Source organism: Ambystoma mexicanum, chromosome 10, assembly GCF_040938575.1.
Source record: "Ambystoma mexicanum isolate Mex_15411 chromosome 10, UKY_AmexF1_1, whole genome shotgun sequence".
In the NCBI taxonomy this organism is placed as follows: Eukaryota; Metazoa; Chordata; class Amphibia; order Caudata; family Ambystomatidae; genus Ambystoma; species Ambystoma mexicanum.
Window position 1 is genome coordinate 1,155,480,710 of NC_090932.1, and position 14,759 is coordinate 1,155,495,468.

Below are 14,759 nucleotides of genomic sequence, written 5' to 3' on the forward strand. Positions count from 1 at the left end.
TTCCCAGTCTCCTGCAGTGTCGCCTCTGTTCTTTGTGCCCAAAAAGGAGAAAACCTTGCATACTTGTATTGACTACTGAGCCTTAAACAAGATCACAATTAAGAATCGCTACCTTCTCCCTTTGATTTCATTAATGTTAGACAGAAGTCAGGGCACAAAGATCTTCACGAAATCTGACCTAAGAGGAGCTTATCATTTAATTATAATTTGGGAAGGAGAAGAATGGAAGATGCTCCTCAGAACCAGGTTTATCCTTTTTCAGTGCCACGTAATGCCATTTGGTCTTTGTAAAGCCCCGGCTACCTTCCAGTTTTTTACAAATGAAGTGCTCTGAGGATTTCTAGATGTTTTCGTTGAAGTATACACAGATGACATCTTGATTTTCTCCAAGGATCTAACGCAACATGTAGAGCATGTCCGAAGAGTTTTGGAGAAGTTGATGGGAAATCGTTTGTTTGGGAAATTGGAGAAAAGTCAATTTCATACTGAAAGAGTGGAGTTTCCTGCATTTTGTAATTTCACCACAGGGTTTGGAGATGGATAAGAGTAAGATTTAATCTGTGTTAAATTGTCCTGAGCCTACTTGTGTAAAAGATAGCTAACGTTTCATCGGATTTGTGAATTTCTCTCGAAGGTCAAAGGTAGTGAGGCAGTTTACCATGTTGCTTAAGAAAGAAGTACTATTTGACTGTGAAATCCAAGCTCCATAGGATGCCTTCCAGTATACTATGGAGAAGTTCACCACTGGACCAATCTTGTTGCACCCTGTTGTGGCGCAGCCTTTCTTCATCGAGGCAGATGCTTCAGATAGTGCTGTGGGGGCTGTGCTTTCGCAACAACATCTTGTTACAGGTCAGCTTCACCCAGTAGCCTTTTTCACCAAGAAATGTTCTTCCACAGAAAGCAACTACACCATTTCGGATCGGGAACTACTGACTATTAAATCAACATTTGAAAAAGGGAGACATGATCTTTTGGAGGCCTGACAGAAGGCAACAGTGCTGACGGATCACAGAAATGTAACTTTCCTGCGTTTAACCAAGACCTTAACTCTGTGCCAACTTCGTTGGTCCTTGTTTTTTGCGGTATATGATTTTATGATGCCCAAGCCAGGTCGCTAGAATCGCAAGGCTGAAGCCTTATCTAGATGGTAGCGAAAAGGTGAATACTTTAGCTCCACTTCCTTTGTTGGCAGACAAGAACTTGTGGTTGAAGAGGTCGGAAAGGACATAGACTTTGGTGAACAAATTTGTCGTCTGGTGTCTACCGACTACTGAACAGCTTGAAGAATGGGCCAGGGAAGATCCAATGAGGCCGATCCAGGAGGGTCTTCAGTATTCGGATTCCAGGTTATACTTACCCTTTGAGAATCTGCAAGAAGAGCCATTGAAACAATGTCATGATTCTTTACCTGCAAGTCATCCTGGCTATAAGAAGACTCTAGGATTGATTTGACATGAGTTTTGGTGGAAAGGAATGAGAGAAGATATTTTGAACTGTGTGAAGTGTGTGCTCCGGCCAAGACCGAAAATAAGAAGCCAGCTGGTCTTTTAAATTCGCTTTGGTTTCCCCCCACCCTTGGCAGATGGTTTCGATGGATTCAATTGTGGATTTACCCCTGGATAAGGGTTGTATGGCCATATTGGTTATAGTGGATTTGCTAACCAAAGCGGGACACTTTATTCAGATCAAAGCCACTGCAACTGCCCCTTAACTAGTACAGGCTTTCTTGCAAAACATAGTGAGGCTTCACAGGTTGCCAAGTGAAGTAATCTCAGACAGAGGTTCGCAATTTGTTTCAAGGTTTTGGCAAGCATTTTGTGAAGAGTTGGGGATTGATGTCAAGCTGATCCTGAGGCCAATAGTCTGACCCTCTCAGCCTATCAGAAGCTTGAAGTATCTTAGTTGTTGAAGTGATTGTGTCTCGCAGAATTTTGCTATAACACGTTAAGGGTTCCACCATTTTTTGTTAATCAGGGGATTTACCCTTGTTTTTTAAGAGAGATCATTTTGAAGGCGGTTCAAATCCCAGATCTGAAGGGCAGGCTTAAGGTAATGGGAGAGAACTTAAAAATGGCTTTAGAAGCTTTATGGAAAAGTAAGTTGAGATGCAAGGAGTTTGCAGATTTAAAACTGATCAGCAGCACCAAGTTATTAGGTGGGCGATTCCGTCTGATTATCTATTAAAAACATAGCTTTGAAAGGAAGGAATAAGTTTAGTCTGCATTCTATTGTCTGTTTAAGGTTGAAAGAGTAATATCTCTGTTAACAGTGAAGTAAAATTTACCACTGGGGTTAAAGATTCATCCAACTTTCCACGTTTCTGTTGAAGCCGTGTTTACAGAAAACCAGATTACAAGTCGTCCCTGCGCCAGTGTTGACAGGGCTCTGGGAATGAGTTTGAGGTGCAGCCGATTCTAGATTCCAGAATGATTCGAGGGATTTTGCAATAATTGGTAGATTGGAAGGAGTTTGGTCCTGAGGAGCGATTGAGGGATGTGCATGCACCCAGACTTGTGAAAAGCTTCCATAGTAGGAATCCAGATAGACCTGGCCCTGGGACAGGGCCTTATTGGGGGATGGGGCGGGCGTTACTGTCAGGGTCCTATAAAGTATACATTTAGTAAAGCTTCTAACGTGCCTCACGTATAAAATGCCGGAAATAGCTGAGGTTTCAGGTAACTCGGAAAATTAATGTGCACGGAAGTCCGTTACCTGAATCTCAGCTGCGCGACAGACAAGGCGTGAGGAATCGGGCCTCGGGAGTCCAGGCCGGAAAAGTTTGAAGAAAGAAAGTTGAGTGGGCTGAGGCACAGTGACGTCGTGTTACAGTGTCCTTGTCAACCAGACTGATTACGTTAGAGCAGTGCAGTGAATTTCTTTGGACATAAAAAGAAATCTGAGCGCAGCAGCACAGAGAACGGCAACGGAGGAGTTGGAAAGCGCAGCAGTGCAGTGAGTAAGCACCGATTAAAGGAATGTGTGGAGCAAAGTGTGATTAAAGGCAATAAATGGATGGGTAGATGCATAAGAGAACAGCAGGAAGTAATGAACGGATAGAATGTGGGTGCAGCAAAGTAATTCAAAAGGCTGAAAAGTAAACTTGAGCAGGGAATAGCATTTAGGAGAAAAGACACAAGATGTTAACATTGGAAGAAGCTTAGTAAACAGTGAATGGGTCAGAGGTTCAAGGAACAGGAATCAAACAAGTAGTTCAGGACTAGATTTACCTTAGAAAAGAAACCAGGCAAGCATCAAATCCAAGAAAGACATTCATAGAATTCCTTTACTGAACCAATCTGAGGAGTGAATCAAGAACAGTTCCTCCAATCATAAAAGATTAGTGAGAGGATTCAGTGGTGTCTTCCAAGCTTTTAGAGGAGGCAGACAGGAAATCAGAAGGGTATTTACTTGTTTGGGGCTAAGGAAGTGCTAGGAGGTAGGAAGCTAATAACCTTGCATTTTATTTTTAGGTCTACAGCATTCGACCGATGTGCAGAGGAAGAGAGTCACAAGCAGTGTCCTGTCATTCTTTTATTTGATCAATTTCCGCTTTTCCCCTGGGTTGTCGGCTCAGCAATAGTTACCAAGACTTGCAGAGTTGACAATTCAGAGGAGTTTGCGGGATCAGAAGCTGGGACCTGACGGAGACATGCTGGAAGAAAGTTTGAGGGGGTCGAGGACCTATAAGGCCTGGCCTTAGATCTTCTGGAACCAGTGGACTTGACACCTCTCCAGAACTGGATATCTTACCAGTTTCTATTCAGAGAAATCCTCGGGCATCTTTCCAGAGACTGATGGGCAATGTTGCCAATACCCAAAGGGCAGGGAGAGTAAGACACTGAACGGATTGGTCAAGACGTTGTTTACCTCGGGCATTCTTTCTCTCTGGGCTTTGAACGTCTCCTGTCCACTGCGGAAACTCCTTTGTCCTCTGGTCCACAGTGGCCAGTGTGTCTGACCGCTTCGCCTTTTCAGAAAATTACTTGAAGGATATTTTCCTGGCCATTAGTACATGATAGCATTGAGGCTTGCTGACACATTCTGTAGTTGGGACTCGACACAGCAAACTGTGTGGGCCGTTTGATGACCCGGAGCATGGTGGTACGACGTGACTTGTGGATGAGGATATCAGGATTTACTCTTTGACGGACTTGACCTTTTTGAAGCAGAAGTAGATGATGCCTTGCAGAGGTTGCAAACCTCCATGGTGAAAGCTATTCATTTGTTCTTGGCTGTGCAACAGCCTTCTGTACTGCCCATTAGTGGTCGTGGATTTCACCCCTCTGCCTCCTATGCTTCCTGCGGGAGAGGCCAGGCTGCCCCAAGAAGACTGCAAGGCAGACTCTTCTGGAGGGGTAGAGGCAGAGGTACCTCTAGTGGTGCCCTATAAGTAGCCACCCAAGGTCCAAAACCCCTATGAATATAAAAGGTCTTACTGCCACGAGTCCCCACTGGGGTTGGGGAGGGGGGAGGCAAGCTTTTTCCAGTTCTGTTCGAAATGGTCTCGGACCATGTCGATGCTTAGACCTTACGGGTCGTTCGACGAGGTTGCGGTTTCCCTTTATTCAGCATACCCCGGAGAATCTTCCACACACCTCCACCTTACCTCCAGATCCCATCTTCCAGGTGGAGGTCAGTCAGCTTCTTTTGAAGGATGCAGTAGAACGGGTGCCATGCTCAGAATGTGGCAAGGGGTGGTACTCAAATTATTTTCTGGTGCCAAAGAAGGACCGGGGCTTGCGTCCGATACTGGATCTGAGGCTACTGAATTCGTACCTACGGAATGACAAATTCAAGATAGCCACTCTTGCCCAGATTCTCAGAGCCCTTGATATGCAGGACTGCTTGGTATCACTGGACCTTCAGGATGAATACTTCCACGTGCCTATTCATCCGAAGCACAGGAAGTACTTGTGGTTTGTTGTGGCCAACAACATTACAAATTCAAAGTCCTGCCGTTCAGATTTTCTTCAGCAACCAGGGTTTTCACCAAGCTGCTGGCTTGCATCCAGAGGGAGGGCATTCATGTCTTTCCATACCTTGTCTTAGCTAGTTTCCCAAACCTGGCGTCAGCACATATGTTCCGAACGTGCAGTCTGTTACACAGATACAGCTTTGGCTTTTCCCTGAATTCCAAAAGGTTAAAGGTTCGCTGCCTAGGCCCCTCCGATTCTTCGTGGTTCTTACATATTCGCCTGGCCAAAGCCTTTCCACCCAAGTATTGAGTAGCGAACATCTTCGATAGTACATGTCCTTCAATCCCAGGAACCTGCCTCGAACTTCCTGCGTTAATTGGGCCTCCTGGTAATTCCAAAGGCCCGTCTGTGTATTAGGTTTTTTCAGTGGCTCCTTTGTCAGTGTCTCAATTTCAGGGACCCATGCCTGATCTTCTGTTGAGTCATGTGGCTTGGGACCTTGCGTGGTAGTCCCTTAGAGACAGCATACTGAAACGTGTCTTTTCTCGTCAACCCTGGCCGCACATGGTAGTGGTCACTCATGCGTCCCGGACCATTTAAGGCATTCATCTTTCGGTCCTGCCAGTGAGCAGATTGTGGTCTCCCGGTGAGTCTTGGGAGCTCATTGTTTAGTTTGAGAAGAGCGATCGGGCGAGCCCTGGTCTCATATCCTCTGTGCTTCTCTTGGCAGGTGAAACAGTGGCCATGCTTTACTTTAATAAACAAGGTGATGTGGGGTCCTTACCGCTTTGCAAAGAATATTTGACTGTGGTTTTAGGGTCTGGAGAATATCCTGCCGAAACGGCTGTTCATTTTGCCGGGATAGAGAATGTCACAGCCGATGCCTTGAGAAGACCGACTTAGGCCTCCCATGAGTGCAAGGTCAGCTAGGTCGTTTTGGAGATTTTCTTCCACTGGGAACTCCTCAAGTGGATCTCTTTGCTTCCAGTGTGGCCAGGAAGTGCAAGTTTTTCTGCTCCAGGGAATTTCCTCATCAGGAGGCTCTTGGACACATTGATGGTTGACTTGGCTTTTGGGCGCTATGCGTTTCTGGCAATCGCTGTCATTCCATTGGTTGGCTGTCAGCAGGCTGTGCCTCTTTTGAACCACTTTGATCGCTCCGCACTGGGCCCAGAGAACTTGGCCCCTGGAGTTGCTGAACATGTTCGTCTGCTGTCCCTGGCACCTTCCGTGACCAGTAATCTGTCCTCTCAATCAGAATTGACACAGGCTCTACATTCGAACCTCAGCAGCCTGAACCTTCATGCTTGGCTACTGAGAGGCCGAGATAAAATTAGTGGGATTAGTCTGATGATGTCCTAGATGTTACTCTCAGCTCGGAGGCCTAGCACCAAGTAATTTTATGCCTACAGATGACATACTTTTTCGGCTTGGTGCCAGGAGAAGGGATCTGGAACAGTTATCCTGTCCTTAATGACCTGTGTTGGATCATTTTCTGTCTTTGGGCCAGCGGCACTGTGAATTGGTCTCTTCCCACTATTTCGTTTAAGTGGGGTCTCCTGAACAAGGCTCTTTTTTTCAGTCTCCACCGTTAAGCAGTTCTTATTGGGTTTGTGACGTCTGTTTCTTCCATGCCAGTTTGTGGTTCCCATGTGGGATTTAAATTTGGTAGTGACATTTCTTGTGGATGCCCTGTCTGCTTGAGCCCCTACATTCTTGTTCTACAAGACTACTCACCCTTAACGTGATTTTCCTGGTTACCATCACTTCCGCTAAATGAGTGAGTGAGCTCCACATGTTACCGGTTTAACCTCCCTATTTGATTTTCTACAAAGAGAAGGTGACATTGACATTGAGTGAGACCCTCCTTTCTCCCGAAGGTGGCCTCAGATTTTCATCTCTCTCAGAAGATCCACCTTCCTGCGTTTTTTCCTCCTCCCCATTTTTCTAAGGCAAAGGGAAGATTCCTTCGGCTGAATCCTGTACAGGTTGTCAACTACATCTCCTCTTGTATGAGGGACATCGGGAAAGATGACAAGCTTTTTGTTGGTTATGCTGGAGCCCGTGCTGGCAGGGCTGTGATTAAGCAGACCTTGTTAAGGTGGACAGGTGGAAAATTCTCAGCATCTCTGAATGCTATGATCTGGCTGGAAAGGATGTCCCGGACGTTCTCAGAGCTCATTCTACCAGAGGACTGGTTGCCACTTCTGCCCTGCAGAAGGGGAGTCCCTGTCCTGCCAAGCTGCAATGTGAGCTTCTCTGCACACATTTGCAAAGCTTTACTGCGTGGATTCAGTTTCAGGACAGATCACTGGTTTCAGCATAGGTGCTGTCCTTTTGCTCTCCTCCTGATCAAAGTACTGCCTTGGGAGTCTATCGTAGATGCAAATCCATGGGAGGAAGGAATCTATTAGCAGGACAAATTACTTACGTATCAGTAAAATGTTTTTTGATGGTTGTTCCTACCACAGATTCCTCATCGCCCTCCCAACTTTCCTCTCTTTGAAAGATGGCTAGTTCACCATCAGTTCCGCTGTCTCTCAGCATATCAGTGCAAGGAAAAAGAGTGAACTGAGGTCACGGGGGTATGATGCCTGGAAATATACTGGCCTGGACATCATGTCCGGCACAGGCGCGTAGAGGTTTTAGGTGGAGCCGGTGCATCCCCTTTTGTTGGAAAAGGTTGCAAAAAACTGCTTCGCTGTAAATATAATATCATAGATGAGGAATCTGTGGGAGGAACATCGATCTCCTGGTGTACAGTGCTTCAGTGGCTTGGTTCATTTTTCCTCATTCTCCAATGCTCAAGTGTGCAGCTCCCTACCCCAACCCTTCCCGTTTCTAGTTCCTTGTTCCACAACCAACCCAAGACGTTTGGCCCAGGTGCCTAAGTTCCAATTGTTATCTCGGTGTCCATCCAGCACCATTCCCTTCAGCACAGCCATGCTGCACAGCTCTTCTGCACAGCTCTTCTGCACAGCTCTTCTGCACAGCTCTTCTGCATGACTGTGGAGTCCATCTCTAGCAACGCAATTTTCCCCTTAGCATGAACCTGGTGTCTGATGGTCATCGTCTAATTTGTGCCCACTGTCCCCAGCTTTTCAGCCTTTCCTTCCTCCCTCTCACCTTCCCACACATTTAAATAAGCCCATCTCCTGCACACTTGCTCTGTGCAAGGATATTTCTAAGGAAAATAAGGACCATCACTGCCATCGTACTACCCTGGTGCATGGTGACACTTTTCATATGTGCCATTCTCCATACACTCCTCATTTGACCCCGGCATTAAGCTTCTTCTATTCCTGAGGTGTTTTGTTGTCCCCCCAACGGAATGCCTCTGATTCACAGACCCAAGTGCCATTCTCCCATCCCTCTCCCTGTTTACCATCTGTGGAACGCCCGAACATACTACTCTGCTGCAAATCCACTTTCACTACTTTCTCTGTCGCATAGCTATAATGCTAAGCAATAATCCCCCCATTCAGATGCACATTTCCTCTGTGCCCTGATCCAGATTTTTCTTTTCATATTTCAGAACTCTGTGGCCAAGTCGGCATTGCCAGTGCACAGCTTTACATCAATAAACACTGCTGCTGGGAATATAGTTCGCACCATCCCTGTGGTGACATCAGCATCATCGCTCGTGGCTTCCAGCAGCGGAAAAAACACTGCAATTCACCAGCTGTTGACTAATGGTGGCCTTGCTAAACTGGCAAGCAGCCTGCCAGGACTAGCACACATCTCCAGCCAGAGTGGAGGTGAGTACTGAGGTGGCTCCCTAGGTTCAGACTGTAATGTTTAGGGAGCAGGGGTGGATAGGGGCTCCTTGGGATAGGTATGAAAAAAGGCTACAGGGCGAGAGGGGTCAACCTAGGATTAGAACAGGTCTTCAGCCATGTTAAGGAAGATGAGAAGACCTGCGGTTTGGCAGAAGAGGGAGATAGCAGAGTGTGGTACTTAAAAAAATGAAAAAGTGAGTTAATGGAATACTACTGAATGACACCTTGTAATTAACTATGCTACTGGAATATGTAAATCCCAGTGCTGCCGATAAGCTCGAGAGGATGTCTAGTGCAGGCCCAGGCACTGCTTACAGCTAGTTTGTGATGCTATAAAACACTACGATAGATAGCTGAGGGAATAAGCACTGCTCACAATGGTACTTAATATTCTAAAAGGGAGGAATTTGATGATGTCCCTTTTCAAACCAAATCGTATTTTATGTCAGTCCTGTACTGTCAGAAATATCAGCCTTACAAGTTGTGCACAAATGTGAAAGTAAATGTTGCTGTGTTTATGACAGATTTAACCTACGTTACCTAAGACTTCAACGCTGTTCACAGGGGTCTTGTCTGTGTCAAGGTTTTAGGGCTAATTATATGGATAACCTCAGTGATCTAGGCATCAGAGGCTTGTTAAAGGGAGTACTTCATGAACCTATGGGTGGTTTAACACTGTGTGCAAGAAGCACCCTACATACATAGGAATAGGAGCTATTCACAGAGACCAAGCATTGAAGGCTGTCCACAGGGTCACCTTACTGAACTAATTGCCCAACGGCTCCACCTTAACTCCACTCTCTCTGACCACTTATTAGTGAATTTACATAACCTTCCAATCCGCACCTAAGGAAACTCTGTCAGTCCCATATTGTCATCTTCCACTCTGGTCTCCTCCACTCCCATATTTGACCCATTCCCCTCTGACATTTTTCTCATTCACTTCATCTCTGTTCCTCCCAAACTCTCTCATCCCCCTCTATCACTCCTCAACAAATGCATGTTGAAGCCCGGCTCCATGGCCACCAGACTCATCATCGCTCTCCGTCTTTCTCTCCTCTATTTGCTCACTTCATCGATCTTGCCTCTACTGAATTCAAAGAAGCATTTTTCACCCCCTTCAATGATCATTATTCTGCTGACTCCTTCACATTCTCCCGTCCCCAATCACAAATGTGCAAACTGCTAAGGGCAACCATCTGTTGCTGCTTATGCTACTGACACTAAGACCGATCCGACACTCTGCTTGCTTTCTACAAGGACTTTACTGGCACTGACCACAGCCCAATTCTCCCGATACACTAATAATGTTTACTCTTTCCACTCACACCCTTGCAAACTATTAAGAAACCTCCATACCATGCTTACCCCCAATGAACCACTTTTTCCTCCTCGCTCTCCGCCAATGACTCTTACCTCCTACTTCCCCACTAAAACCCCCAAAGTATGGGCCACCTTTTTCACCCATCTATTTCTCCAATTGTGCCCTGCTCCCATATGTTAGGGAGTATTTTCAGTTTCTGTGCCAATTCCCTTTAACTTGAGACCCCGAGCACTTTTGCTGGACTCTGTTTTTTTTTAAAATTTTAATCTCCTGAGTGAGTGGACCATTTTGCCACTCACTCGTTCCTTTTCTCTAACTGGGATTTTTATTCTGACTCTTTTATGGAGTCTGGTAAACTCCAAAGGTTTAATAAAGGCATCTGCTTTTTACTTTGTGACACCCAGCACCCTATGTGCAGTGTCACTGAGGAGTCCCTGCGACTTCTCTTTATGTAGGAATACATTCTCTTGTGAGAACTACAGTTCCCAAGAGTAGTAAGATAACTTATCTTACTTAACTTTTCTTTTGTGGGTCCAGCACCCACCAATCTATGTGGGTTGCTGGGGGGTGTTACCTTGTAAATTCTTCTCCCGCTTCTCATTTCGCTTTTTGTTACCCTGACTAAACTTAAATAATTGTTGGCTGTGTTTTTTTTGGTGCTTTTTTTACTACCTTTTGTGAAGGTTACTAGCATACTGATTTCTCAGCTGCAGTACAGCACCCATGGGTGACCGTTTTCTCAAAATGGCCCTAGTTTTCTTTATCGCCCCATTTTTAGTTTCAGTTCCTTCTTGGCTTTTCTTCTATCGTTTAGAGTAGCTTTGAGTCCTTTGTGAGTTTTGCCTTTGGCAGGCTTCAGTGTGTCTTGGAAGGCAGGAAGTGAGGGAGGGTCCCAAAACCTAGCTGTCCTTTTTAGGTGTGCCTGGCTGAAACCAGTTCTAACTGGGCAGCTTGGTGTCTCGAAGGACAGCCAACCCCCAGGTGATTAACAGCTCCATTGGAGTGAATGAATGGGTCCAGCATATAAGGGAAGGATTTCTGGACAACGGGCAGAGACAACCACTGGAACAAGGAATCCGAAGACGAACCAAAGACAGCCGCACCTTTAAGGACTGCAGAAGCACCAGTGAAGCCCTGCAGCTGTGCTGACCCCGTTTTCTTCTCGATAGGGAAGACCTGTCACGGATTACTTCCTCCCTCAGGCTGATGAGACCAACTAAGCCTCAAGACGTCCTGTGACTTTCCTGGGCTGCAGAACACCAATACCCTGGGTGCCTGGGACATTATCGAGTGCATTGTCTTCTGAAGATTGAACCCAGCTGAAACTTTGCAGGAATTCGTGTGGAGCTGCAGAGACAGGATTTTTTCACCAAAAGTCCCCTCACAATAGTTCAGGGCCGAGTAATCGAAGAAAATCCAACCACCAATATTTATCTCTTCTTGGTGCTAAGAAAAAGTTGCCAAAACCACAGCCGCTGGAGTGAGCTGAATTTTTGGTGCTCCTTTGCTTTGGGAGTAGACCTCAGCTGCACTGTGCAGGTTTTTCATCATGTGTGCTATTAGGAAGGCTCCTCTTGAGCTCTAGTGTTTTCTTCAAGAACCACTGACTGGCTAACTTTGCTCTGAAGATTTTCATCAGAACGGGAGTCCAACTAAGGGCTTCATAAAACCCTATCTGAGGTAGTACAAAACTCCACGCTTCGTATAAGGCTTTAACACCTGATAACATTTGGTAGCGTAGACGGAGCAGCCAGGATTATTTTAGGAGGGAGAGGGGGGGTTGTAGCTTGGTAGCATACATATGGTCCAAAGAAACACAAACGCTATGTATTGTAGAAATAAAGGATTTATTTAAATACAAGTAGACCAAGGTAAGTCTTTGGGTAATTACTATAACATAGAGACAAAGGATGGGATAGGGTTAGAGTAGACAGGGGAACTCTGTTCAGGGGAAGAAGACTTACACAATCCTGGATCTCTCTGCCTCCCTTTCTTTCCTGTTCCCTACACTTCCTTTGGAGCAAAGCACGTTGGAGTGTGATGTCAGAAGCGCAAAGTCCAATTGTTTCAAGAGCAGGGATTGGATCCCTAAAGCAGGCTAGCTTTGGTCCATTCACCTGTGGACCTTTACCTTTAAAAGGAGGGGTCTCACACCACTTCTTTGAATCATCTTTAGTACATCACTTGAAAAGATTTTGTTGGACCCTGCTCGGAGAGCAATCCTTTCCACAGTCCTCAAGTTATGAGGTGAAGGCAGGTGTTCCAAAGCCGTGTAAGCCCTGCCCGCTGACCATCCCCAGGGACTATTGGTGGGTGAGCATGCTGCTGGACAAAGAACTCATCTCTACCAGCCACCCTCTTACCTGGGACCTCACTGTGTTGAAGGTGTGCCAGCCTCTCCTATTTTTGGGAGCCTGAGAAAGAACCAACCATGGCCCTTTTGAACCAGAAGTGGGGCTGACTGCACCTGCAAGCCAGAGCAGCCGAGATCCCTGTTTTGACGTCAACTCGCTGAGAACTGTGATTCCAGCGTATTCAACACCAGACGAACGATCAGGCTCCTTCGACGCTGCCTTCAGCATTCATTGTTCTTCATACTACCATTCAACTCCGTTCTCCACTGTGCCTACTGAAGTGCATCATTACCTTGGCTTGAACCAAAGAAGCGCTGCTGCCATGCGTTGATCGAGGCCCCGTCCGAAGCACCAATCTCGTCATCGCTGCTCCTGTAAGTCGATCGACCCTGTTCTGGTGTTCCCCAAACCGTGACCGCCAAGCCTCTGCATAGAATCGACTTGCGTGAGCATCCTTCTACCCCCTCTTCGCTGCCGAACTTCGACCGCTGACTGAACCTGTGGACCACCCGATCCGTACTGCTAGAGTAAACGAAGCAAAACGGCAGCCACCTTCCGTTTGACCCCGACACCCGCTTGCTACATGACCACTGCGACTGCCACACCTTCGACCCGAAGAGAACTCGCAATCAGCACAGAGAAGCCCGGTTCGCTCTGTCAAGACATTTGCATAGGTATTATTGACTGATATCTGCCCTCCAGGTCCATCTTTGGGCCCTAGAGACTGAATATGTCATTTTAATTCCTTTTGCAAGCTCACGAATATTTGAACATTGTGGTCTTTTATTGCCTTTTATCCCTTGTCTCATTACCCAGAGTGCTGCATCTATCCGATCTTTGCATATTCTGTGTTCTTTCTACACGGGATGATTTTTATAGTGTTTTGTGGTTAGTTATTATTGTACATGGTGCGTTTGATTAAGGTATATATTTTTATAGTGCCTTGACTGTACATTCCTTTATTTTGGACTATTATGTTTCGCTATTTCGGTTGGTACTGAATCACATTCACACCCCTCTTAAGAGTATAGCCTTCTGTCTACCCACTTTAACTGCAAAACGGCGAAGGAGGTGTGTGTGTATATATCTATATCTTAACTGTGCCTGTTTTACCTTTATGATTGTGTTGGCTCTTGGCTTGTAGAAGTCTGACTGAATAGGCGCTTTAGCCTCTGCTCATCCTTGTACTCCTGCAGGGCAGAAGTCAGTTAGTCACAAGTAGCTACAGTACCCAAATACATTTAATTTGGTGAATAGAATTGTATTGTCTACAAAAATGGACCAATTTTTAGCGAATAAATGACTAGCCTCACATAAATGGTGATAGCTGGTTAGTACAATGTAAACTTTCTAAAATGGGCCAATTATAATCACTCCACCAAAATCTTCTGCAAGTACTGTGCTGCGTTTGATAACCTGTTTGTGAATCAGAATAGTATGCTGCTCTCAAGAGTAGTATGACGAGAAGTTTAATATGCTCATCAATGTGTTGCCAATAATTCAGGTGGACTCTGAGTCAATGTCATTTGGCAGCATGACACATGGCAAAAATAATCACTTGTAAAAAGAAATTGGAAAGTGCTGCACCGAAGAGTGTATAGTGCTGGATTTAATATACTTTTAAAATGTATGTGAATGTGTATGTAATGCACAGGGACCTTTTTGTCTCTCATTATTACAGCACAAAGATATATGTATTTACTGAGAATAATTTCAATAAGTTAATGTGCGTTTACTGTCCTGGGATACAAGATCGGGAATCAAATTCTGTTAGTGCTAAAGTTACATTTCTGTCTGTTTATTGCTCCGAGATGTATTCAATGTCCAAGAGTGAACTGTCCAACAGTGAATTGCCAAGGTGTATCGGCAGCTCTAAACAAAAGCACTAATATGTGCTTAGTGCGGAAAGTGAGAAATCCCAAGATGTATTCCTAGCCCGAGATTAGTATTCTGTGAATAAATGATTGCCTTGATGTTGTACTCACAATACTGTGCCTTCAACAATTTACTGTCATCTGCTAGCAGGATGGTGACGCTAATCTCCCACATATTTTCTGCAGCGAATACGATTGCACCAACAATTTACATTTTAACTGAAGCCATTGCCACCTGAAGAGATTTCTGACATAAGTGGAGTTTTTTTATTTTGTTGTCATATTAGTCGTTAGGTAATATTTGGAACAGTACCCTTTGGGTGCACTACAACAACCTTGACCTCCTGGCAATAGGAACCCAGTCTTTGGTCCGTACTACACAGGTTGGTAGTGTGGCTGAGCAGCCAAGATTATCTCGAGGGGTCAATGTGAGCAGTAGGGGAGTTGCACAGAGATTCACAGTGACAAGTATCCAAATAAACACTTAAACTCAAGGTTTCTTGATTAAA

At 45.4% G+C, this 14,759-nt stretch overlaps 1 protein-coding gene across 4 annotated transcripts in view; it reads left to right on the plus strand.

Moving 5' to 3' along the window:
• The window catches only part of KANSL3 (KAT8 regulatory NSL complex subunit 3), a 1,222,374-nt gene that overhangs the window by 941,814 nt on the left and 265,801 nt on the right, over positions 1–14,759 (plus strand). For all 4 annotated transcript variants that reach the window (XM_069619075.1, XM_069619076.1, XM_069619078.1 and 1 more), the window contains one exon: positions 8,455–8,677. In XM_069619075.1, the coding sequence (XP_069475176.1) occupies positions 8,455–8,677 (223 nt within the window). The remainder of the gene's footprint in view (positions 1–8,454; positions 8,678–14,759) is intronic.